The 25,859-nt window shown below is 36.9% G+C and overlaps 1 protein-coding gene across 5 annotated transcripts in view; it reads left to right on the top strand.

Annotated features, from left to right (window-relative positions):
• SGCG (sarcoglycan gamma) overlaps positions 1-25,859 on the top strand; it is a 96,625-nt gene that overhangs the window by 44,609 nt on the left and 26,157 nt on the right. For all 5 annotated transcript variants that reach the window (XM_008630980.2, XM_017730773.1, XM_017730774.1 and 2 more), the window contains 3 exons: positions 5,442-5,543; positions 9,745-9,832; positions 21,378-21,497. In XM_008630980.2, the coding sequence (XP_008629202.1) occupies positions 5,442-5,543; positions 9,745-9,832; positions 21,378-21,497 (310 nt within the window). The remainder of the gene's footprint in view (positions 1-5,441; positions 5,544-9,744; positions 9,833-21,377; positions 21,498-25,859) is intronic.

The following is a 25,859-nucleotide window of genomic DNA, read 5'->3' as shown; positions in this document are numbered from 1 at the left end:
TTATTAAATTATTTATTATTTATTAAATTATTTGATACAGAACCAAAGACAGAATTTGGTCCTTGCTGAACAAGGAAATGAAGCTAGAACTGAATCTGTTTTAAGAATATATTTTTTCCTCTGAGTAACACCTGTTTTAATTAATACTTTAAGTAAGGAAGTTTGTTATTCTGTATATCAGGACAAAGATAAAAGAGGGTCTGAAAATATCTTGAAAGTATGCATCTTAAATATGAATCCTATTTTATGAAAGAAATGTTATAAAAATAGGCAAACATCAGTGGTTTGATAATTTGCATAATTCATAGCTGTTTTCTTAAAAATCTGTTGAATTCAAAGTGGCCATCTGCTTTTCTAAATCATGAAATATTACCTACCCACTTTTTAGTCTTGTCAGCAAATGGTGTTTTAGTTTGTATCTAGCCCTAAGCCAGGTGAGACTTAACTTCTATACTAGGAGTGCTTGCTGTTGCCAAGGGCTCTGATTTGACAAATGTCTTTCAGTGAAATTACTCCACTGTCATCTAAGCAGATGAGTCAGATAACCTCTGTCTGAGCCCAGCAAATAGAGTCCTCGCAACTGAAAATGAGATGAGGCATCGGTAATGTTATTATACCAAGCACGTACTTAGCTCCAAAATTGATATTGTAAGTCAAACAGAGAGTTTCATCAGATTCATTACCAATCCTGTTTTGCTGATTGCTCTTTAACAATCTCTACCCACAGTCCCATTATCTCAATGAAACAGTACACTCTTGTTTGCAAAGCAAGTTCTCTAAATAAGTAATTGCTACAAGAAGTACTGCAGTGCAAGCTGGATCTACAAAGCCATTAATTGAGCTAGCTTTGGGGCACAACAAGCAATGTCTTGGCCTGAACTTGCCAAGGTCTTTCACTGAACTGGCCTAGAAGGAGGATGTAAGGATCCTACAAGAAAGAAAAGGATTTAACTGGATGGAAATGCTGCATCCTCTCTGTTCTGAAGTTAATGTCATTAGCAGTTTCATTCAGCCACTACAGCGTGTGTAGACTTTTAATATATGGAGAAGTTGAATATTCAGGGTGCAGATACTGCAAGTCAAACATGCTTTTGACTCCTGAGCCAAAAGCTACTTGATTTGAATTGAATATGTGTTAAAACTAACATTTGAATCAACTTTGAGAATTTTTTTGGTGTAACCATGCCAATATATGGGTCGGCCTGTCTTTCCAGTATTTGGTCTCTCCCCAAAAGGAGAAAATATGTATCCCATGCTGCTGTTAGCTGATACACAGACCAGAAGTTCAATTTCTCTTATTCAGAGAAGTCTGAGGACTGCATTTGAGTCTAATGCTGAGAAGGTGCAGAAACAGTGATGATGTGATGTGATATGGTATGATATGTGATATGACGAGTGGTTGACCAAATACAGTGAGCCCACGTGTGTATCAGTTTCAATGTTGGTAGGAAAGTACAAGCTATAGTTATTGATTGAATTTAGGTGACTAGACATACTCATTATAAACTGAATGAATGTTCCCCATGCCTCATGCTCGTTTCTAAGGGCCACATGCCTACAGAATCAGTCCTGCATTGTCATATTATTGGAAGATAAATCCCAAATAAATCACCTGATGCTCCTTTGGTTCCATATGCTGTAGGCAGCATGAGGCTCAGCTACCTGAAAGCAAGTCGCTGTGAGTGCAAGAGCCCTAGAGCTACTTCTGCTTGTTTTCCACTCCTAGTCATCTAGAATCTGTGTTTAGAGTCCAAGAGAATGATAATACATCCAATATGGTCCTCCCATCCAGATACTCCACAACACAGTGCATCTTACCTAGGATTCTGCAGTGGTGGCTACTCATTTCAGCTGGTTTGGAGTATCCCTGTGTAGATAATTCACTGAGAAGCTAGATGTCAAATGTCTTTTAGACTAGGACATCTCAATCAAGGAGTCTTTTGATGAGCTTTTATGAGGATTCAGAGATGGAATTTTTTTGTAGAAGGCCTTGTCTCTGTTTCTTCAAGCACTTACCTGCTTGGGGGAGTTCTCAAATGATGAAAAAATGCTTCTGCAGTTGAAGACATCCTGTTGCTCCAGTTAGAATCAGTCAAGCAGTTCTGAAATGAAAACTGGTCACACCTTTGTGAGCCCTAAAGCTAAGCTGTGTCTTTGGTGCATAAGGGTTTGGCAGCTGCCAGCAGTTTCCATGCTAGTCAACTCCTTTCAGCAATAAAACCTGATTGCTGTCTACAGAGATGCCATTTCATCCTTGCCTTCTGTACAGCTGCATCCCTGCCTCGCTGAGGGCTTTGAGTAATTACAAAATGTGAGTCTCAGCTATATCTGTATGTGCAACAATGTGTTACAGCTCAGGGCCAGCAAATGCAAGCAGTGGCAATCACCAGCATCAGAATAACCAGAATCCAGACCTGCCATACATCTCCTGTGTTTAATGAAGCACTCTTTTTACCCCCACCTTAAGCAATAGTTTGTTGTATAACTGCATCAAAGCCCACACCTAACTGATACTTGGTCCCTTTCCTCAAGTCAATAGAAATATTTTTATTCAATTATTTGAATAGGAACAGAATCAAATCCCTGAAACAGAAAGCATCAAGTTTGTTCATCACTGAGGAAGTTGCAATACTCAGTAAATAGTAATTGGTAACGTAAGGAGTCGAGTGGTTTTTGAGAGAACATTATGTGTATTATGCTCTGCCTTTTGATGGAACTTAGCATTGGATCTCAGTGCATTAGAGTAGTTGTTTATTCTAAATCTCTCTCTTTTATATTCCATGTATATTCTATATTCCATTTGCCAGTTATAAAAGGGGCTTAATAGAATTCCACTATCTCACAATACTGCATAACTCAGTACTTTTACAATCTTAAGATGCTCAAATATTGTGGTACTAAGAACATAATAATTGTTTACAGTCACAAAGGTAATAGAAGTGAGAATCCTTATATGAAATCCACATTTTTATTGTTTGCATGCATTTTACAAAGTTTGTGTTAGTCCTCACAGATAGTCATTTATGCACATAACCCAAATCTAAATTTCTCTGGGTTTGCACTTCCCAAGTGGTCAATGAGAGTGGGTAATGAGGCAGTTAGGCAAATATGTGAGAATGTGAGCTTTGTGTCAATGCTTAAATTAAATATCTGATGAAAAAAATAGGGCATACTGGAGGACATACTTACACAAAGTAATCCTGAGTGATATGACTGGATTTACTGAAAAAATAAGAACTTTTAGATAAGTTAAAAGTGCTAAGTTTTGTCATATGACATATTATTCTTTATGTCAAAGCCATTTCTTTGTCTATATAGCATTTTCACAATAATCATTGCTGGGAAATTTTTTTTTTTTTTTTTTTTTTTTTTTGTCTGTACTAAAAATTTCTTCCTGCCAAAGGCAGGACAGAGATTTCCACTCAGGAGTTTGTTAATTTTCTCCAGTCTGCTTCAGAGCAAGAATTAATTGCTACTTCTTGCTCTGCCTTCTTAAATTTCAAATTTGTCGATGTCATCTTTTGTACTTATTCTATAATATACTGCTTATTTAGTTCTTTATATTCCATAAAAATATGCAAACTCTGTTTAAACCTGATAGCTAATATAACCTACTTTCACCTGATGGGAAAAGGCATGAGGTCAGAGCAAATAACCAAACTCTGAATTTGGTTAATAAAAGACGAGATACTTTTTGGTGATATTTCTCTAGAATACCCTGGTATTTCACATCATACTTTTCAAAAGTGTTTGTCTTAAAACCTGTGTGTCTTTATAACACTGGAGTGTTGCAGGTTAGAAAAAGCTGTCCATAGTGTTCACTAGAAAGACATATTTCTAAATCAGTCAGTGCTGGCTAGGAATTGTCATTATAAAAGCTCATCATAGGTATTATTTTAGTTTTGTCTTATGGGATGTCTCAGTATATACTGGGTACTTTTAAAAGCTTTGCAATGATCTAGAATTTGGAAACTGTATCTGTTTCCACTGAGAAAAGTCAGTACATTATATATTTCAAAACAGTAAAATATTTGGCACTGAAAAACCCTGATTCCATAAATAGCTGTTCTAAAAGCCTCTTTCCTGAAGCAAATCTTGCTGAGGAAGAATCGTAGTTGTACTCTGCAGTGGAGTGAATGAATATTCCTTACCTTATGGAATTTAGGCAAAACTTGTTTCTCTCCTTGTCTCCTTTCAGGCCTGCTAAAAAAATAGCTATGATTTTCCATTGAAGGCTGGTTTGATATGTTACATAGCATTACATGTATACGTATATAATCTGATTAGTCAGAACATATATTTGAAAGCAATTACCATCTCTTCAGTTATAACTTTTATCAGCGCTAAGCATAATTCATTAGATGAACAATTTATTGGTGTATAGTCAGAGGCCTGTTACGTATCTTTTCTGCTTACATGGAGAACAACCTGAAAACTATTTGGAGTGGAAATATTTTTTTGGGTTTATTGGTTTTTATTTAGCCCTTCCACCTCCTCCTTGTAGTTTGCAGCAGTTGTCCTGAAATATTTTCACGTGGCTAAGCTGGAAGACTGGTATTTTTGGTTTGGGGGGGTTTTTTTGCAAGTTTTCTGTCACTCTTTATGTCAGGGGAGGGGTGAATCCTTTACAAATTAGCTCAATACCTGTGAAATACCTTGCAGCTGAAGTCTGCAAGCCTTCAGATGTACTTACTGAAGTAATTCCTCACTCATTTTTCAACTATAAATTCTATGATAATGATGAAAGAAAGTAAAAAGAAAGAAAGAAGATATCAGCTGGAAGGAATAATTGGGCTAAAAGCAGGAGGGAATGATGAAGAAAGGATGAGGAAATTAAAAAAACTGAGAAGCAGGTAATAGAAAAAAAGGTAATGATGAGATATAGAGCCTTGACCTACAATTAGAGGAGAAAAAAACTAAACCAATTAATTAAAACCTAATTTAAAAGAAGTAATTGCTGAAAATGGAAGCAAATAAAAATCCTTCTTTGCCTGTTCTGTAGGCTTATATTACTGATAGTATGAACCCTGAGATGTTAATATAAGGTCTGTTTTATGTGAGTACTCGTATGTAAGAGTTTATTGTTCATTATATTTTTAGAAGGCAAGTACAAAAGCGATTTCAGCACAGCCAATACAAATGCACTTCTTTTTAATTTAATGCCTGTAATACTGTATTTCCACTCCACTCTCCCCCCCCAAAAAAAAAAAAAAAAACAACCAAGCACCAAGTTTAATAACTTTATGAAACTTGCAACTTCTTACAGAAAACTACTCCTGGAAAAAATAAGGAATTCTCAAAATTTTAAATGCATTACTATTTGTATATTTATCAGTAGACTCAAGGCAGGCAGCTCTGAAAATGTTCAATTCATGAAAAGAACACAAAATAAATACAGCAACAATAATAAAATGTGCATCATTCTCACATCTTCTCCTCAGACTGGAATGGGACACCTGCGTGTTACAAAGGAAGGCCTTCGACTGGAAGGGGAATCTGAATTCTTATTCCCTCTTTATGCCAAAGAAATCCATTCGAGAGTGGTAAGTGGGTAATCTTCCAATAATGCTAAATAAAATCAATGCCCTTCTGAAAAATTGAACTTAAGCAAAGTCCGGGCATCTGTCATGGAACCATAAAGATATATGGGTGTTACTATATCGGTATACACACATATTTCTGTGCACTTTACAAGGTCAGTGTTATGATGCTTTGTCAGAATTAACATTTATCTCTTAGGCATGTGATAAGCAGCTCAAACAGGAATTATAAATGTTATCATATATAATTCATGCTAAAACTTCAAGAGTGTATAGAAAGCTTTTCATTATTTTTACTGAGATTATTTTTTAATATAGGCTTCCCTGGGAAACTGCTTGTTTTGTTTATTAATGCACTACAGAATAGTTTCAATATCTCTAAAATTAGAGGATCCCAATGGAAAAGTTATGATTTCTCTAAAATATATTGGTTTTGTTATTTCAAGGACAGTGCAATATATGGTATGTTTATATATTTATGTATATAATATCTAGAAGTCTAAATGGAAGGACTTAGCATTTAATCTAGTTTACCTAGACAAAAAAGTTTGTTGTTGTTACTATTAGTGAGGTAAAAAAGGAATACCATACTTGGTAAAATATTTATCAAAATTATTAACTTTAAAATGTCCCTGGTAATGGGAATGGTATGGAAGTAGTGGGTTTAGAAAAAGGAAGAGAGAATCTGATTTGAATTTTAATTATCCAGAGGAACTCTGAAACTTATTCCAGTGAATTTTTATAGAGAGATATCTGCTTCTGGCCAATAAAAGAAATATTTTTCAGAACTGTTGTCCATAGTCTAACGTCTCACAAAATAAAGTTGTAAACATTATCATCAGCAAGAAGAAATAGCCAGCTGTGAGACTTTTCTGAACCTAGGGAAAAAGTTAGTGTTTTATTGCTGTAGCAAGAGAAAATATAAGTAAATTTATCAGAATGATGTTAACATGCTTGATTACTAAAATTTAAGCAATGCCAACATATTTTACTTATATTAAGCTTTTCTTTTTCTTTCTGCAACAAGTATTTCCAGTTTCGGGAACAGCTCTTAATTAAGACAGTGAAATTCCATTACTATATCTGTACTTTCATTTAGTTTCTTATGCTGTATTCTTTTCTGCCTCACAGGCAATGGGAAAACGATTTATGTGCTTAGATGTATTTCCCCTGAGGTTGTTTATCCAGTAAGACATGTAACTTTTTAAGACCAGCACAGCTAATACTAAAGAACTCCCTCTGCTCCCGATGATCATTATGCAGTGTTAAGCTACCATTTGTGCTCTCTTAATATTCTTTTCAGCTCTTAATGCATTTAGTACAATATAGGAAAAAGAGGTGTGGCAGCATCTAATATAAGCTTAGCTGTCTAATGACCCGTCATGATCATTAGTTGCATGCATTAATTAGAGCCTTCAGGCTACTGCTTCTCTCTCCCTACTGACAATTCATCAGAGGTTTTTTGTTTGTATCCTTGCTTTTTTAAATATTTGAACTCTCTAAAGGCTTAATTGCCTGTAGCTCGATCTCCTGAGTTGTCATTTATGTGTTTATTCTCATAATGTTACTTATTTGTTATGCTTTCTTTTTCTAAGTTTGTCTTGGAGAACTGGGCCTCTCCCAGCTATCAAAGCAGCTTTCTCCCTTGCCTTAATAGTTTTCTCCTTGCAGTCTTCTAACAGATTTTCTCACCTAATGAGGTCTCCAAAGTGCTAAGAAAATATGTAGCAGAAAATCTACTTGCCGTGCATTGTCTCTCTGGAGCCTATTGCAAGTTTATGCCTTCATTATGAGTCCAACACAGAGCTGTGGGCAAGATCATTGCATCTTTGCTAATACATTTTCATGGAAAGATAAAAGATAAGCATTTTAAAATATGTTTCTAGATTTTAATTAGTCTAAACCACGTATGTGGCAGCAGCAGGTCTAGAGTACAGTTTATTCACGCTTTCATTTGATATCACAAATTACTAACTTATTTTTTAAATCAACCAATGGCAGTCAAATGTAATAAGGATGCCCAGATTTGGGACATTGGGGGCATTTAGCACATTTACTTAAATGTACTATATTTACCCAATCCCCAATCTTTGTTGGCCTTCCTATACCAGTTCATACTAACTTACTGCCATTAATGTTCATTCTAATACATGGCTTACTTTTTTCCTAAGACTTTTCATTATTTGTGTTAATTCTGTGAGCTTTCATATTTTCCTGTTAAAATTTACAAAACGAGATTCATTTATTTTGCTCACTTAATTACTTCATTTGAGATAGCCTCTCTACCTGCTTGTAAGGTACCATTTGTTGTCTTTAAAAAAACCAGTGTAAGTTTGACTCCAAATTGTGTGTTGCTTCTGTGTATTTTACTACTTTTTAATCAGGTTGCAGTGGTTTGAGGTTCTGTTACTAAATAAGTATTTGTAGTAAAATTCATCACGTAAAAAGTGTTTAAAATTCCCAGGTTATCTCATACTCTAAGCATTAAATTGAGATGAGAATATGCCTTGGGGTTATTTTCAGAGTTTAGTCCTTCAAGGTACTGCATATTCTCTGTCGAGTCCTGAAAAAGTACCAGAAGCCATAGCTGTGAAAGAGACTGATCTTTTAACAATATTCCAGTAGTTGGAAACTCATTTATCTAGGAATGAGTATCTCCACTGAGGTCACAAGCAGGCGGCTTGCTAATACCCTCTTAATATCATGTATTCCCTGATACTTTGGCAACTGAGATCTGCTTAGGCACTTCTTATCACTTATTAAGTTCTTGTCCTTTAGACACAAAGTATGCTTTAGTATGAAAGCACTTGTACTGCAAAAAAGTTCCTCCCCTTTTTTTTAAGTCTGCCAGTGTATTTACAGTTTGCTGATGCAAATGAGCATGGTAAGATTTTGTGTCCCCAGATAATTTTCTGATACTTAATGTCAAGTAAAGACAGTGGCCACTATGATACCCCTGAAAATCAGCCACGTTTAAAGACAATTCAGGTGGTAAGCTAAGTAAAAACATTAGAAGAAACCACTCTGCCTTCCTCACAAATTTTTAGGACACTTCCAAATGCCCCCTTCCAGGTCTCTTGCCATTCATTACCAGATTCATTACTGTCTGTATAGGTAGTCTGATGGGGCACAGTGAACAGCTGGGTCTATCAACACATCTTCCTTTCAAGACAAGGAGTAGCTTGTGGAGGGTCCAATAGACCTAAAGTAGAGAGTTCAGTGCAGGTCTAGAAATAAGTAATGGAAATGATGCATCACTGGGGAGCATGCTTGGTCAACAAGCCCAACAAGAAGCCATGAGTTAACACAATGGGATGTTTTGGTGTTGGTGAAGTAATTCCATGCAGGCTGCAGTCTAAAAATAACATGAAATTTTGAATTGCCTGTTGTAGCTAGTCTGGATTGTGGTGAGGTGTGATTGGGATGAACAAAGATACCAATTACACCTGCTTGGCATGCCCTGAAGTAGCACAGAATGGTGGGTAGGCATGAGGCTCTGATTGCTCAGCAAGTATCCCAGCTCAAGTCATGATTCAGGGATGTGGACAAGCAGGTGCTGCTTGTTCATTCCACTGATACACATCTTTCTGTCATCCTTCAGAGCAGCAGGCTGGGAGACAATTTGATTTAGACTAACATACTTATTTGTATTGTCATCTGTTAAAGTCAGCATTGATCTATCAGCCTGCCACTTTCTCCATCACTCACTGTTGCAGCTTCCTTGCCAGGAGAGTCAGTGCCAAGTGCCAAAACTAAGCCACAGACTGCGAGGACCATTGGGGAAGCAGAATGCACATGCATGTTTCTCACCAAGTTAATACAACAGTACGAATTCTCAAAGTGGAGTGCTCACACTCAATTAAATGACTCTCTTCTAGGAGTCTCAGTTATGTATTGGAAGGTAGTAAATCTAGTACTAAAGCATTTTTTCCAAAAGATAAAATGTTAGCATCCATGTTCATTGGTCCAGTGACACTGATTTTGTTCACCTGAAGTATTCCCTATAATTATTTTTCTTATGATAAATCTGGTGTAGTAATCAGAATCATCTGCCCACATTATTTGATGACATCTGTGGATAGTTTTGTAGCTGCAAAGATCTTTTGGTGACTGAATTGATACCAACAATAGACTAAATTTTGAAAAATGTTCATAATTCTAATTGTCCTGCCTAACATACTTTTTTTTTTTCTCCATACTTCAGGACTCATCACTGCTGCTCCAGTCTACTCACAATGTGACTGTGAATGCTCGCAATTCAAATGGGGAAGTCACAGGCAGATTAAATGTGGGTAAGTCTGAGGGATTATTCCTTGTCCACTGTTTTGGAAACATTGTAATGAATATTTGTATAGAGATTTGAGCATATAGAGCACTAAACACATGATTATTTATTACTGTTATGGTCATATTTGAGTAGTCCAGCTGCCACTTGGTAAATAGCAGCAGTGTATTTTCAATTTCTCAGTTAAGCATTAATTCTTTAAATATTTGAAGCGTTTCTTTATTGCAGAGGTATGCAAGAAAGTTTTCTGCAGAAGTTACCCTTTTTCCTTATATAAATATCTATCGGTATTTTTCTTGTGTAAATATCTATTGGTAGTTGCAAATCGGTTTCTGAGAAAATGCAACAGGAAAACATGGCTAGAGTCTCTCTTTATTTCCTAGTATTCCAGAGACTAATACATTTAAGCAGACATCCTTAAAAAATTCAAGTTCAAAACTCAGACATTTATATCTTTTACCATCTATGGTGGCAGTAAAATACATTGGTTTACTCAGTGAAATCAATAGATCTAGACAGATGTAAGTGAGAGATCCTGGCAGCAAGAATAAGCAGACCCTACTCCTTAATCATATTTTTAAAGCAAGAATGGCAACAACATGTGTCAGCTACAACAGAATTTTTCTTAGCCTTGTTATTATTTTTCAACTTTATTTGACTCTGGAGAAAAATGTAACAATTTATTAACTCATTTCTTCTAAGATCCTCAGGCAGCAAAGCATAAATTCCTGCTTATTTAACTGCAGACTGACCTGATATGTTTGAGTCGGTTACTTAATTAGGACCCAGCTGAGCACTGATGAGCAACTTTTCCATGCTGTTGAGACTATGTAACTTCTGTGACAATTCCTGTTCGAAGAGTTACCATTTCAATTCATAGAACGTTTTGCAAGCTTCACTGTTTCCAAACAAACTCTTTTAAACAAAAGGAAAAAAAAAATTATAAAGGAGCCTGCTATTCCCCTTAAAAATGTATAGTTATACAATTAATCACAATTTAACCTTTAAATGTTTTCAAATTCCTTTTTTTTTAATTCAGTCAATCATAAAGATCTGAATGACTTGTCTTAAGAAAATGTCCCTAAATATTTATCAAAACCTGGCACTCATATCTCATTTTGATCATAATCAAGACTATGAAATGTACAGCTTCATATTATTAGTAAAGTTATTAAATCAGTTCGCAGCAATTAACAATTCAGTGACCATATGACGAAATACAAACACATCCATGGTTAAAATTTCTGTGACATTATACATGTGCTAATGATTTCTGTCTGCTGAGTACTGTTTGTGGTGGCCCATCATGGGGTCACATGTGTACCATCACAGTAGTCATGTGCCCATCCTGTCTGCTGAACTCAATTCAGTCACTGTATTTTAACATACCCACGATGCACTTAGGAGACCTTGTCCCAGTGCAAATAAGGCAAGCAGGAAACACGAGATACCTTTGTCAGGTGGAAGGCAAATTGTTTATCTGGCAATGTTTCCCCATGAACAGTTAGGAAACTTTGTTGGGGAAAGAAATGTCAGCACTTCAGAGTGGTATAGATCATTGGGCATTCGGACTTCAGCAGATGCAATGTAACTGAGGCCCATAAATGAGCAGTCTGAGATACTCACTCATAGTGTATCTTTCCTGTTAACAAAGAGAACTTCAGTGCTGCAAACAGTGAATTTTACTGAAAGAAACCAGCAGTGACTGGGGGGACAGTCTGTTAAAGTAAATACACAGCTTGACATTTTCAGCCGTTGTCCTTAGCCAGTCATAAAACGCATGCATGTAAGTTGATGGTCCTTTATAAGGAGTGTGACAAATAGGTGTGTGGCTTATTTACTTTATATGCACTAGCCTTTGCTAAAGAGTTACTATCTTCCACAATTGACAACATGATGGAATTATGTCTTAAAACTCTAGTCATCTTATAAATAGGACAAGTTGCAGTTGTGAAGGGGCTGTATAGATAAGCTTGGAATTGTTCCATAGATGACAATATAGCATAGCATCTCTCATAAGATTATAACAAAAATACCTTTTAACTCATAGAAATTGTGATTCAAATGATCTGTTAAAATAATGTAGTAAGTTACTGAGAATGATTTAAATACCCAGTCTTCAACATAAGTAATTTACAAGAGAGATATGAAACAAATCTTTACTTGAGGAGTTTCTGTGAAATTCCCCATATGAAGATAACAGGCACATATGCATTCCCTCATGAATCACTGATATACTGAAAAGACATAAAATGTGAGCAACTTCCAACATGATCGCTCTTGCTCTAAAGCTTCTCCGTGCCCCTCAGTTCATCTGCATGAAATACCTCTTGCAGGAGTTGTCTGGACATTGTAGTTTTTTTAAAACAAAATACTGTAGATGTTGAGTTTTGTACTGTGATCCATAATTACACTGCTTCCAGAAGCATCACTAAATGCAAATATTTTAAAAACAGCTTGCCAAGAAAAGAATACTTTCAAAATAATAAGGATCATAATAATAAAAAAAAAATCATGTTCTTTATTTTTTTTGACTTCAGTGTCCCTCTGGATGACAAAAATACCCATTTTGCTTGAATTACTTTATACAAATAAACAAACAAGAACAAAACAGCATGGCAAAAAAAAGGAAATAAGACCTTTATTTAAAGGAAGTGATTGCTTTGGTAATATTTCTAGGAGAAATGGGACTTCAAAGGATGTTGGCTAACAGATAGCAAGGAAGGAATCTAAGCAAGACATAGTTCTGGGAATGTACAGGCTTGATAGTCATAGGGAATTAAGAAAGTTGTGGAGAGAGTTGCTTATAGGCAAGGCAAGGATGTCTACAGAACAGGTGGTAACTATTTTCATTAGAATAGCTCCTCTCTTTAAAATCATGAATAAGATTCAGGTGTCACTATTACAGCTTATCAGCTTTCAAAACTGAAATATCTAGAACTTTCTTTGGTAATCCAAGAAAGCTGCTCATTATCATCTCCAAGGCTGCTGTTCTTAACCACTTCAAAGCCTTATTCAATCCTAGAATAAAACAGCAATGCAGCTCTTTCATTTGTATCCTGAGCTATAATAAATCAACTTAGTGCAAAAAACTTGTCAAACTTTTTCAATAATGAGTGATGATAAATATATTATGTATAAAAGAAACATATAGTCAATTATCAAATGCTTAAGAGCAACATTGGTAACAAACAGTAAATGATGCTTTACCTAAGTAAACGTAGGCTTCTATGTACAGCTTATCAGCAGATGAAAATAATCCAGTCAGCTTTTGCAGTTGTGCTCCAGTCATGGATAATAAGTGAATGAAGAGCAGCATGTTTCCAACTGTCACCGCTGAAAAGTAGGACTAGATTTTTAAGATATCTTTCAAGGATCATGTAAGGAGATTTCGACCTACAAAAGACCCTAAATTCTCCTTGTGATAAGACTTTTTTAGGAGAAAATTTTTAAAAAATTGAAAAACTTTAAAAAAAAAAAAAAAGGAGGTTTACAGAGTCATGAAAGGTCTGTGAGAACAGATTGCAGTAGAATGGATTGCTGATCCTCTTCCTAGTTCAGTCATTTACACCAAGGAATAGTAACACCAGTAGCTTCAGGTCAGGGGTTCAGTTTAAAGTGTTTAAATATTGAAGGAATTTATTTAGATAGCTGGATTATGAAGCTGTTCTGCATTGTTAAGTATGAAATCAGCTTCACTCAGAAAGCATGGGAATATGGTGAAAGACAAAATGGTTTATGCAGTGTGAAAATGGAATTACAGTCAAAATTCTGCTTAGAGACTATTTTCATGTCTGTAACATTAATCTGAACAGTTGGTACAGTGAGAGTATTTGTGCTATCCCACCCCTCTTTTTTCAGACTGGAACAACATTCTGAGGAAACAGATCACTGTCAGTACCTCATATATTGCTTTAGCAGTAATAATTGCCATTTAGAAAACTACTGCTTTCCAAGTCAAATCATGTATGGCTTTCTTATCAGCGCTTTAATATTTCATTTTCAAGTGATGGTTTTTTTTCATCAGAGGCATAAGAGGAAGAAAACAGTGCTAAGGAAACATGATGACTCTAAGAAGGGTTTGATCTTGTTTTCACAGAGAAAACCCTGAAGCCAGTTTCTAAACTTAGTGACATTGTAAAATCATTTGGCTTTTCCTTCTTTATTTTTCCCAGAAGTCTTTCATTAAAAACCCCATTTTTGTCCAAATAACTTCTTTCTTATCTTTAAGATAAAAGGCAGAACATATTTCTTGAAGATCTTTGTCTGCAAGAAGATGATTATTTATTTGCACAACTTTAATTGCTGTCCCACTGGGTTATAAGAAAGGAAGTTACAACACAGGAGCAATTACTAGGAAGATAAATCTGAAAATTCATTGAAGTATTTTTGAGGTGATTAAATCTTCCTATGATCAAGAATTTACAGTATTTATTCCAAGGGGATTAAAGTAGGAGTGTTTACTTCCTAAAGTATAGAAATTTTAGCAATCAGTGAATCTGATCATATCAAGACATACATGCTAGTTTTATTCAAAAGTAAAATTTGGTTAGATAGGCAAGATTTAGAGAATGACAGGTAGCTGCTAAAACATCCTACAGACTTTTTAACCAATTCTCTTTTTTAAGAGAATATGCATTAAATGCATATGCTTTTAGTCCTTTGTGAGACCATTATGTATTTAAATTTATACCATGTTGAAAAGAATTAAAACAAATAGCAGAAAACAGTAAGAAATATTCAAGATACATTTAAATGAGAGCTAGCTAAGCATATCAAACTGCAGTTTAATATTTAGACGCAAATGAAAAGTATCCTCTTCTGAAAAGAAATAGCATTGATGGTCTATGCACCATGTAGAATAGGGTGCTTACCACAGCAAGATATGCACACCCTGTCCCCCAGTATGATAATTTTTATGAAGAAATACATGATAATGTTTCCAGACAGGCTGACTTAAGCCAGAATTAAAACATCCTCTAAAAGTTAATCAAATAGTTATTGTGAGGGTAGAGAGGCACTGTAACAGGGTGCCCAGAGAAACTGTAGCTGCTTCATCGCTGGAAATGTTCTAGACCAGAATGGATGGAGCTTTGAGAAACCTGGTCTAGTGGAAGGTGCCCCTGCCCATTTCAGGGGTTGAAACTAGGCATTCTTTAATGTCCCTTCCAACCCAAACCAGTCTATGATTCTATGATAATGTGTATTGCCAGCCGGTTAAATATGACAGCATCACATTAAGGGGAAATTTAACCTGGCCCAGGGGATATGAATCCTATGCTGTCACTTTTCTTCTCACTGAGTCTAAATGAGAACATGAGTCTACAGAGTTTGGCTCTGAAAAAAAACCCACTAATGTTTGGGAAACCATTTTTCTATTTGGAAAATAACCCTTTGAGGGATACCTGTCTCTCATCAGAGAGCAATTACTCAGTAGCTTCATTGTCTCTTTATTCCAATGGGAGAAAATAATTCAAAATAAGTGAAAAAGGGGGAATTATTAAAGATTTTATAACCTGCTCAGCTTTCACAGTTTCAGTAATTGCAATCCCAAATATATTTTGGTTTCAATGGTACAGTAATCATTAACTTAAGTAGTTGGATGGTAATCAGAAGATAATAGCTAATGCTAAAGGTGAGGATGGTTCCTGCACGAAAAATATTGAATTATTGACATTGGTTGATGCTAGATGAATTTGTAAAGGTTAGCTTAAAGTAGCTCAAATTTATTGTGACTGTAAGATAGAATTTAGGTAATTAAGTACATCTAAAATCCTAGTCACTTCAAATACAACAGTACTTTGGAATCCTGACGGCAGCTACTGCCCAAAAAAGGAGCTACACCCCTGTCTTTGTGCAGCAGGTCTGCTGAAGACACCCCCAATCCTGATGGACTACTTGAACGTGTACCTGCAGTGTAGCCTTGTGGCAGTGAGCACGAACAGCACACTGGGCTGTGTCATGCCACACCCGGGAGGCTGTGGCTGGAATACTGTGGAGCCCTCTCCACTGTGACAGAGCTGTCACAGTGCCAGCAGAGGAGGCACCCACAGGGAGCTGTTCAGGTGGTCAGGGAGTGGAAGCACATGAAGTATGAGTCTGAAGAGGCTGTGTTTCTTTAACTTGCAAGAAAAGAAAGCTTGAGGAGAGCTTCTAACTTACGCCTGATACTAGGAGGGCTAGAGACAAAATAAATCATAGAATCATTAAGGTTGAAAAAAGACCTCCAAGGTCAAGTCCAACCTTTGACCAAATACCACCATGCCAACTAAAGCATATCACAAAGTGCCACACGACTTATTTTCTGAACACTTTTGAACCCACTTCCCTGGGTACCCTGTTCCAATGCTAAACCACTATTTTAGTGGAGAAATCTTTTCTAATATCAAACCTGAACCTCCCTTGGTGCAACTTGAGGCCATTTCCCCTTGTCCTATCACTAGCATGAATCCAGACTCGAGGTGCACAGCAAGAGGGCAAAAGGCAATGGTCATAGGGTGCAGAGAGGCAAAATGCAACTGGATAGAAGGGTTAGGGGAGAATTACCACTGTTAGGATGGTTAACCATGGGAACAGATTGCTCAGGGAGGCTGTTAAATCCCCTTCCTCAGAGGTATTAAAATTACACTTGGACAAGACCCTGAGCACCTTTATCTAACTTCCAACTGAGCTGAGCCTGATGTGGTTAGGAGGTAGGACTTCCAGAGATGACCTCTGGCTTGCATTCTTCTGTGATTCCATCTTGCCCAGTCTTCAGCTGACATGCTGGAAGGGCTCACATTGCTTACAGACTCCATGTCAGAATTTCTGGTCTGATATGGAAGTCCTAGATGCTCTAGGACATCTGAAATAAGCTGAAGGCTGGGCGGAGAACACGAAAGAATGTATAATTGTACTAGACAGTGATGTTGTGAACTGAGTCATGCCCCATCTGTTTGGCTGATCCTCTCACACTGTCCTCTGCCCAGATCCAGTAGGTATGCTTAGAATACTGCTGAAACACAGTGCAGGAGTTGACCTCATGAAAGTACACTCATGGCTTTCTTTTTAAAAGAAAAAGAGAAGGGGAAGAAGAATATCCATTATACAGATGATAAAGTAGTTAAAGTATTCGCTTAGGAATGAGAGACTCAGATCAGCTATCCCCTCTGCATACAGGGTTTCAAATTATCATGCCTCATCTCCTTTAGTATTTTCCTTTTCACCTTATCTGTCTGAGGACTGTGTGTTTCACCTTTTCCTGTTGGAAGTTATTCATCATGCAACAAAATCTGGATTCATTAAGCCTGTGAGAAAAAGGGACGCCATAGCCTTTTTGTCAAGTCACTGTGAGAAACACAATCTCCTGTTCCTGCCATGGTTTCTACGTGCAATAATGCATTGTACAGTGGAATATTTCATGGGTTTATTGCTTCTGTATTTAAATAGAGTATTTTATAAGACTAATGCCTAGATGGATGAAGACATTGAGTTAGCTAACTCACTGTGAGAGTGGAAATTACTGTCACCTAAATACCTAGCACTGGTTGGGTTGCCACTGTCTGTATGATCAGTGTCTGCAACCATCTTTCAGAACCAATTTTTTAAGATCTCTAGATTTGTGTTCGATCACAGATGACAACAAAGTATAAACAGTGGTGACAGTAAAGCACTCTTACTTTGATCTGAGGGGACATCATTGTTTCATCCATTGCATAAAAGGAGAACTGAGAGAAAAAGAGGAAACAGGAGCAGCAAGTGCTCTATTAATGTATTAGTGTTGTTCAAAGTTATGAGAGATGTATGATATGGACATAAAACGTGTATATGCAATGTGCTGCCTATTCTCTGTAGTAATGCCTTTGTTCTAATGAAATACCATACCATTCCATATGAAAATATGACTAATTTTATATTTCTGAAAGTAATGACTTTACATTTATTGGTATTGTATTCTATCTCTCTTGGAATGAGAACCGAATCTGTAGGAGTATTACATTTTTAATACACTTTTAATGAGATCTTATTTTAAGTAAGGTGCTTTAGCTTAATAAAAATTAACTAAAAAAGGAAATTGCATAGGAATACCCCAAGGCACTGAGGATTTTGGTTTATACCCAATACTTCAATGATTCTGGGTAGTAGGAGAAGAGCAAAGCATACAGAGTAGCTGACAGCCATAGGTTAATCGGAAATGATGGATAAGAAAAAAGAGTAAGAAAATAAAAGATATTAAATTACTTAATGATAGACATAAATTCAGTGTTGGAAAGCCTTTTCTTCTGCAAGATCTAAAGACACACTAAAAATGCTTAGTATTTGGCAGAACTAACTATTTGAAGAATCTGCCTGTTCTTAACATGTAGGCAGACTTCAAATTTCAGACTCCCCAAATTTAATTGGCATTAAGCATTTGTGGATATTTATTTTATGGCAGGCCCTGTTTTTGACAGAGGATCCTTTGCTGTCTGGTACATCTATATTTGTATTGGCCTGGAATTCAAAGGCAGGGTAGCAGTAGAAAGCAGTTTATTAAAATGCTTTTCAACTGAAATGGAGTCACTGAACAGAAGACCTTTCTTCCCTGGAAAAACTCTAGGGAAGTAAAGAGTGAGGAGGACAAATTGAAAGGAAGACTGTTTACCAGTATGTCAGTTCTTTTTGGAAAAAAACCCTCATCATTTAGAGCAGCATCCTCAGTGTCAAGAGGTGAATGCGATGTGAAGATCTTACGAGGTCTGCTTCAGGGCTGCACCTTAAAGGAGGAAACGTACAGAAGCAGTGGGCAGGAATCAGCCTGATTAGCAAGAATAACCCATTGACGTGGAAATTTGTGTGACACATCTGGCAGCAAGCAGAAAACAAACACTTTCTATAACCTGCATTCAGTCAGCTTGCATTTTTAATCATAGGATTTTATCAGCAAATGTGATTATATAGTATTAGTTGACTTACATGTGGTTAATATACTAGGGTGGTAAACAAAACACATTTAGGCATTAGGAGATTAAACTTTCAGATATTGAGTTTGGCTGCTGTTTGTGAGTTGAAAATTAATCTCACTGGGTTTACATTACAATTAGTGTTACTGCAATATAGCTCATTTATGTGTATTGTGGAATACAATTAGGAGAAATTAATGGCTACTTTTCATTACATAAACTTACTTCCATTTATGAAAAAGCCTATTATTCCTTTTTGAAGCTTGTTCCACATATACTGAGATGTCTCATCTCTAGCATGAATAACACATGTGCTTGAATTTTGTTTACCCTAGCATTCCCTCTTAAGATTTAAAATACATCAATTATTTTCCATACCATTCTCTGATAATGAAGATTATCTATAAGACGATCCTCTTCCCATGTTACTGGGGCACTTTTGTTAAGGAAACTGTGGACCTAAAGATTTTTGTTAAAGATTTATTTAAGTGTGCAAGGCCCAGGATCTAACAATCTGGATGCAAACCCAGCGTGGGCAAGGCCATGAGTTGTACTTTCAGAGAGAGACAAGTTAAAGTACCTTCGGAAAGTGTAAAATGTTCAGTGAGTGCTCTCACAGTGCTTGCACAGTATTTCCTTAATTAAGCTAGCTTTAAAAATCATGGGGTTGGATGAATGGGAAGGGTGAGGGGGACCTGCAGCACGAGTAAAGTTGATAACATCCATTTGACTCAGGCCTTTGATTTGTTTGAATACACAAGGATCTAGCTACACTACATAAATGGCCAGTTTCATTACTGCTGCTGGGCACAAACAGGAACAATCAATCACTGAACCATAAAAAGGCCCAGGTTGGAAGGGACCTTAAATAAAACCTTAACCGAGATTTTCTAGGAAACCATTGACAGGGATCCATCCTTGCCTCACTTACCCAGAACTGTTTCTTTTGCTGTAAAAAATAAAACAAAAAAACACAACCAAAAAAGAAAACCAAAACAAAAAAAATACTGTTTAAGAGCTTTTCACTTGATGAAGATATTTTCTGATCTCACTTTTTGCAGCATACTTCTCAGAAATAAGGTTGTGGGCTTCAGAATAGCTTTAGAGAAGAGCCAAATTGGGATCCATAAGGCTGTGCTTGGGTGCACATGTGCAGCAGACCATAACATAATGCAGAGCTCAGCCCTCTATCCGGACCATTTTTGGGTACAATCAATATCGGGGTTTATGCCTTAAAATTGTTGCACTAGTTTAGGACATTATGGCTTCTCTAAGTCTTTCTGTGTTCAGTGGGCAGTTAAAAGCAATGCTTTGCATCTGCTGAGTGAAGCAATAAGTGATTTGGATGGAGCCTTATGGTGTGCTTCTCTCATACCAGCTACCAACCAGACTTTGTGAAATACCTGCATGTATTTCTTAGCAGTCTCAGTGTCACCTAATGCCCCTTTAACATAAGATCTAAAAAAAAATAAAAATCACTATTTCTTTTGAGAATTACTGTCTGGAATATATTTAACATTTATGGGAGCAGACATGGTAAAACAGGTTCTTAATGGGAAGGAAGCAGTTCAGTGCCTCTTGGTCCCATGGATAGTCTGTGAAATATATTTATTAAAAATTGCTGAAAAGGAGCCTTAACTGCTTTGACCATTCTCTGTAATTTTAATTCTGAATATAGATTCATGGTGACAACTCTGTGTAATAGATATTCAGGCTAGATGTGGTATGAATTTTAATTGATCAGGTTGTTAGAGAGGGAATATTAACGGTTTGATTTTTATCTACTTACCAAGCCAATACCGTAAAACAGGATGTTTAGTGAATTTAGGATCTGGAAGTATGCAAAGATTCTCTTGCTCACAATTAGTTTTCATTTTTGGAGTACCAGAATCAGTTGCAAATATTCTTGTAGCTTCCTGAAACCCTTATGAACATGATCAGTAACTTTTGTTAGATATGTGGAGCCAAACTGGCATCTGTTATGAAGAGCTGAGGTCCTGCTTTTACATGGGAGGTTTGTAATTTTAAAGCATTTGAGCCTCCCTAATGAAAAGGGATGATGCTGCAAAGACTTTGATAATTAGTTTCTGTTTCAAAAAAAAAAAAAAAAAAAGGAGAAGATGGATTCATTCTGATCAAAGCAGTTTCAACACCAAGAACATGAATGTCATAAATGTTTGTCTGGATCAATTCGTGTGGGATTTCCTAGATTTCCTGGAAACCCAACTATAAAGGAAGACTCCAGGCACAGTTTTGAACAACAAAATTAAGACACCAATTAAAATTATTAATAATTTATATAGAAAATTGAAGAAAGATGATGTAATTATTCCATTATTCTACTGTGCTTTGCAGGTCCTATTTGTTTAAAAAAAAAAAAAAAAAAAAAGGAGAAGATGGATTCATTCTGATCAAAGCAGTTTCAACACCAAGAACATGAATGTCATAAATGTTTGTCTGGATCAATTCGTGTGGGATTTCCTAGATTTCCTGGAAACCCAACTATAAAGGAAGACTCCAGGCACAGTTTTGAACAACAAAATTAAGACACCAATTAAAATTATTAATAATTTATATAGAAAATTGAAGAAAGATGATGTAATTATTCCATTATTCTACTGTGCTTTGCAGGTCCTAAAATGGTAGAATTCCACAGTCAGCAATTTCAGATCAACTCAAAGGATGGAAAGCCACTTTTTACAGTGGATGAAAATGAAGTTGTAGTTGGCACAGATAAGCTTCGAGTCACAGGTTTGTAATGGTTTAAGAAATGTTCAAATAATACCCATATGAAAAGCACAATAAAAATGGCATTTTTAAATATGTTATTATGTGTGAATGCAAGTTCTGGTTTTACCTCATTAGGAAACAGAAATATGAAGGCAATCTGACCTTTTTGAATAAATAATCAGTATATATATATAAAATCTAAATATTTCTATATATGTGTGTTTTATTTTAAAGCTATTAGTAACTGGAACTGTACTGGTGCATCCTTTTCTGAATTATTCAGTGTTTCCAGTGCACACTGTCTGAGGCTGAAAAAATTCTAGATATTCCATTCTGAGTAGTAATGAGTCTGATTTGTGAAAACTTCAGGCTCTCTGGTATTTTTATATGGTTTTATCTTTCAAAGTGAAAGCTACTGTATTTCTGTTCTGTGAGTAGCACATATGTCACAGGATGATATTTGTAGTATATTTTAAATGTCATCTGTCAAGATACAAGTTCGTCTTAGGCTATTTCTGCAAATCACTGAAGTACTCATTTACAAAATAATACGTCAGAATTATCACATGAAAAGCTACTTCCTTCCATATGACCCGATAAAGTCAGCCTTCATTTTCTAGGTGTAAGGTTGCATTAAAATAGATACATCAGGGCATGATTTCTCTTTGAGCAGAAGAATCCATCAAAGGAAATACTGAAATTATTCTGTAACTTGTTTTCAATTAATTTTTAAATACCTTGTACCTGATTGCAACTGTCATGTTTGACCTTTGCTAATTAGCGGTCCTCTGAAATCTTGAGGTCTTCATTTTAATGAATAGATTCATATTATTTCACTGTCAAAGCTATAAATGTGGTAGTAACTATACAATTAGTGTTTCAAATCCAGAGTTAAGTTATAATAATTGTGTTGATACATTTTGTTTACGCCTGAGGGTCTTATCTTAAGGGTTTTTTTACTTTTTAACCTAATTGAAATTACAACTTTGTTTAACCAGGAAACCATATCAAATAATTATTGTTTGCCCAAGGGATGCTAAACTTTAATAGAAAAGCATGTTTAACAAAGATATGAAAAACTGCATAATTGTTAACTGATTTGGAAAAGGTCTATCTCTGCTCAAAGTAAGTAAAAATCATTCATACACGAGTTGAAATTGTTATGCTAATATTAATGACTCACTCATCCAATATTAATCTTTACAGTGCATTGATAATTATTTACTTCAGCAGATACTGTAGTAAGACACATTGCCTGTTTCTTTTCTAACACTAGTAAAATTCAAAAGCAAATACATTAAAGTCAGTGAGGTTATTTCAGTGTAAAATTAATGCGAGAGAGATTCATGCCTACTTTGCTTCAAATTAATTTATTAAAATTGTGATTTAAGTGATACTATTAGCATGAAGGATAAATTATTGTGATTTAAATGATACTATTAGCATGAAGGATAAATGAGTAATACTTTGCATACTGAGATTATTTTTAAACATTTTAGATAGAGAACAAGATCAACGTGAAATAAATTTTTTTAAGTTCATACCATAAAAAACATGATCCTGGGCTTAAAATACACAAAGAACATTTTGCAGTTTTTTATGTACAGTGTAGCGAACTATTTGATTTTACTTCTCCTTATTTATGTGGATTATGAAAAGCTCAGTAATGATTTTTAAGAAAACCTGACGGTTTTCAAATAAAATATAATACAGCAGAGAGCAAATGTCTATGATTTAGGATATTTCAGGACAAAGGAAAAAGTCTAAGGGTAATGTAATCCAATCCAACACCTTAAGAATTGCCATTTTCCTACAATTAATATGTTTCAACTGATGCTATTTCAGTCAGACCTTCTCTGGCCCACGTGTAGAATAGAACAGTGCAAATGAAGGAAGAGCAAATGCCTGGGGAAAGCCCCCACCAGGAACGTGCCTCCGATACCCCGCTGAGTCACTGACAGGTCTGGGTGCCAACACTGCCCTGAAGCACGGGGAGACACCGGCACCTGCCCTGGGCAGAGCTCTTGTGCCCACAAATGCTGTTCTCTGCTTTGGGGAGAGCTCCAGGGCTTGTCATCTCCCTTGGATAGAGTGGATAGCAGCTGAGCTGGCATGCTCAGACATTAACATCCAGCTGTGTGTGAAACACCTTGGGGTGTATGAGACACCTCATGATATCACTTTATCTCCTGTAGATGCTTCCTGTGATCGTGACAGCTGGAGGCCAGGCAGGATGCACAAGGGTATTCCAGATGACAGTAAGTACAGATGATTAGGCAACAAAATACTGCCTCTGGCTCATCTGAGCCATCTACATCACAGAATCATTTAAGTGTATGAAACTAAAGCTTGGCTTAACCCTTTGTGACAATTACTGCTCCTGAAGGACCATGGGCTCCAACTACATCCTCTAATATTATTTCAGTAAGGACCTGCATTTTGCAGACATTTATTATGTTGCTGTGGATGTACTGAACATCCGTGTTTTGTTCTGGGAGGGTTTTGTACATTCAGCTGGCACTGGGGACAGAGAAACCACCTTGTAACTGTATTGGCTGTCAAAGAGCCAATTGCTTTATAACGTCATGGCAGGCTCACAGAAACATGGAATTGTAAAGGTTAGAGAAGATCTCTTAAGATCAAGTCCAACCATTAACCTAACCCTATGTTCACCACTAAACCACATCCCCAAGTGCCACATCTACACCTTCTTTTACCTTAAAGAAAAGCTGGCAGGGCAGAGAGGATCAGTATTTTTATGGAGAAGCGTATTTGTATCACCTTTTATCCAGTTTACTACTTGTCCTTCTGCTTGTTTGTCTTTTATAAAAATCCCCTGAAGTATTTGCTGAGTATTGTCTGTGATTTTCTAGTGCTCTGTTCCGTGCAAAGGTTTTCAGTTTGCGTAGCTAATGCTGAAGCACAGTGTGACAGTGTGTGTTTAATTTAAACACTTCTGCTCAGAAGGCAGGTTAAGTAGGAGGCAGTTTGAGGGTATGAGTAAACATTCTGTTAGACTCTGAGGAGGCAAATGGTCCTTGCCTGATAGGGTGCGTGAGGTGTTAATGAATCTTGCTGACTTCAATCCTCTCATTAAGAAAATGAGTATCTTGTTCTTGTGTATTTTAGGATTAGATTACAATATCTTAATAAACAGTAGCCAAAAAAATAATAAATATAGTAATAGTCTGTTGCAGTGGGGATCCTGCAACACGCATATATCAAACCAGGAGTCCCGTGGAAAGGAAATATATATGGACAGACAGATTCTTGCTAGATGTTTCAGAGATGTTTATTTCTCCAGCCGCATGGCCGGGGCTCTGCCGAGGAACTGTTCCAGTCACGGGACCAAGGGTCCTTCTGCCCGCGCAGGGAACACAAACCAACCAATGGGAACGAGGCTGAGCAGGGGCAGGGAAACCCCGTGTCTGTGCCCTCAGGGCCCCTCTCCCAGGGCTACACGGCAGGGGAGGGACCCCAACACCTCACCCGTTTTATTTTAATAAAAGGAGAATGAAAACAACTGGATAAACATAACAAGAACAGTTTCAAAACAAAACAAGCCGCCCTCCTGAGTCTATAAATGTCCAGTCAGATTCTGTGGAACATCTTAGGGCTGACAGAAGGGAGACAGGACTCTCTGAGCATGCTTTGTGGGGAAACTGAGGCAGGAGAGGGTTTAACTTCTTCCCTCCCCCTTTTCATCCCCCACTCGGCATTGGAAAGGGATTTTTGGGGAAACAATTGGCAAAAGCATGGTTTTGTGAGGGAAACCATGGATGAAAAAACGGATTGGGAATACACTGGGGGTAATAGGACATAGGGTAAAAGGGAAAGGTGGGATTAGGAAAGGGAAACTGTAGGGGGGGCTTACAATGGAGATATTGTCTAATATGACTACGATTTTTTGCATATATACTGCCTTTTACAGAAACACCATCAGGCCCAGTGACCTGCGATGCTTGTAACCCTTTTCTCCCTAGAACAATTTTGAATTCCACGACTTCTCCATCTCCCAAGCTTGGGATGCATTTTTCAGGGTTATTCTTTTTAATAGCAGTTCTATGCACGAATATGTCTTGCTGGTTGTCACACCTTGTTATAAAACCATAATTTTGCTTAACATTATACCATTTTACTATCCCTAAGATCTTAGTTACTATGATCTTTTCCTTTTTCCGAGTGGCTGCTGTTTTCTGTCTCGCTGCGTCTTTGCTCTCTCCTTTGGTCGCTCCCGTGTTGGAATTGTCGGGGCTGCTGGTGCCTGCGCGCTCTTCCCGGGGTCGCGTTCGGGGCTGTGCGGGCCGGGCCGGGCCGCGCCGCTCAGTTCTCCGTGCGTCGCCTCCTCTGGTCGCAGCTTCGCTGCCGCCGGCCGGCGGCGCC

Source organism: Corvus brachyrhynchos, unplaced genomic scaffold (assembly GCF_000691975.1).
Source record: "Corvus brachyrhynchos isolate BGI_N302 unplaced genomic scaffold, ASM69197v1 scaffold363, whole genome shotgun sequence".
Lineage (NCBI taxonomy): Eukaryota > Metazoa > Chordata > Aves > Passeriformes > Corvidae > Corvus > Corvus brachyrhynchos.
The sequence above is the reverse complement of the archived record's forward strand: the minus strand, read 5'-3'. Positions and strand labels throughout refer to the sequence as shown.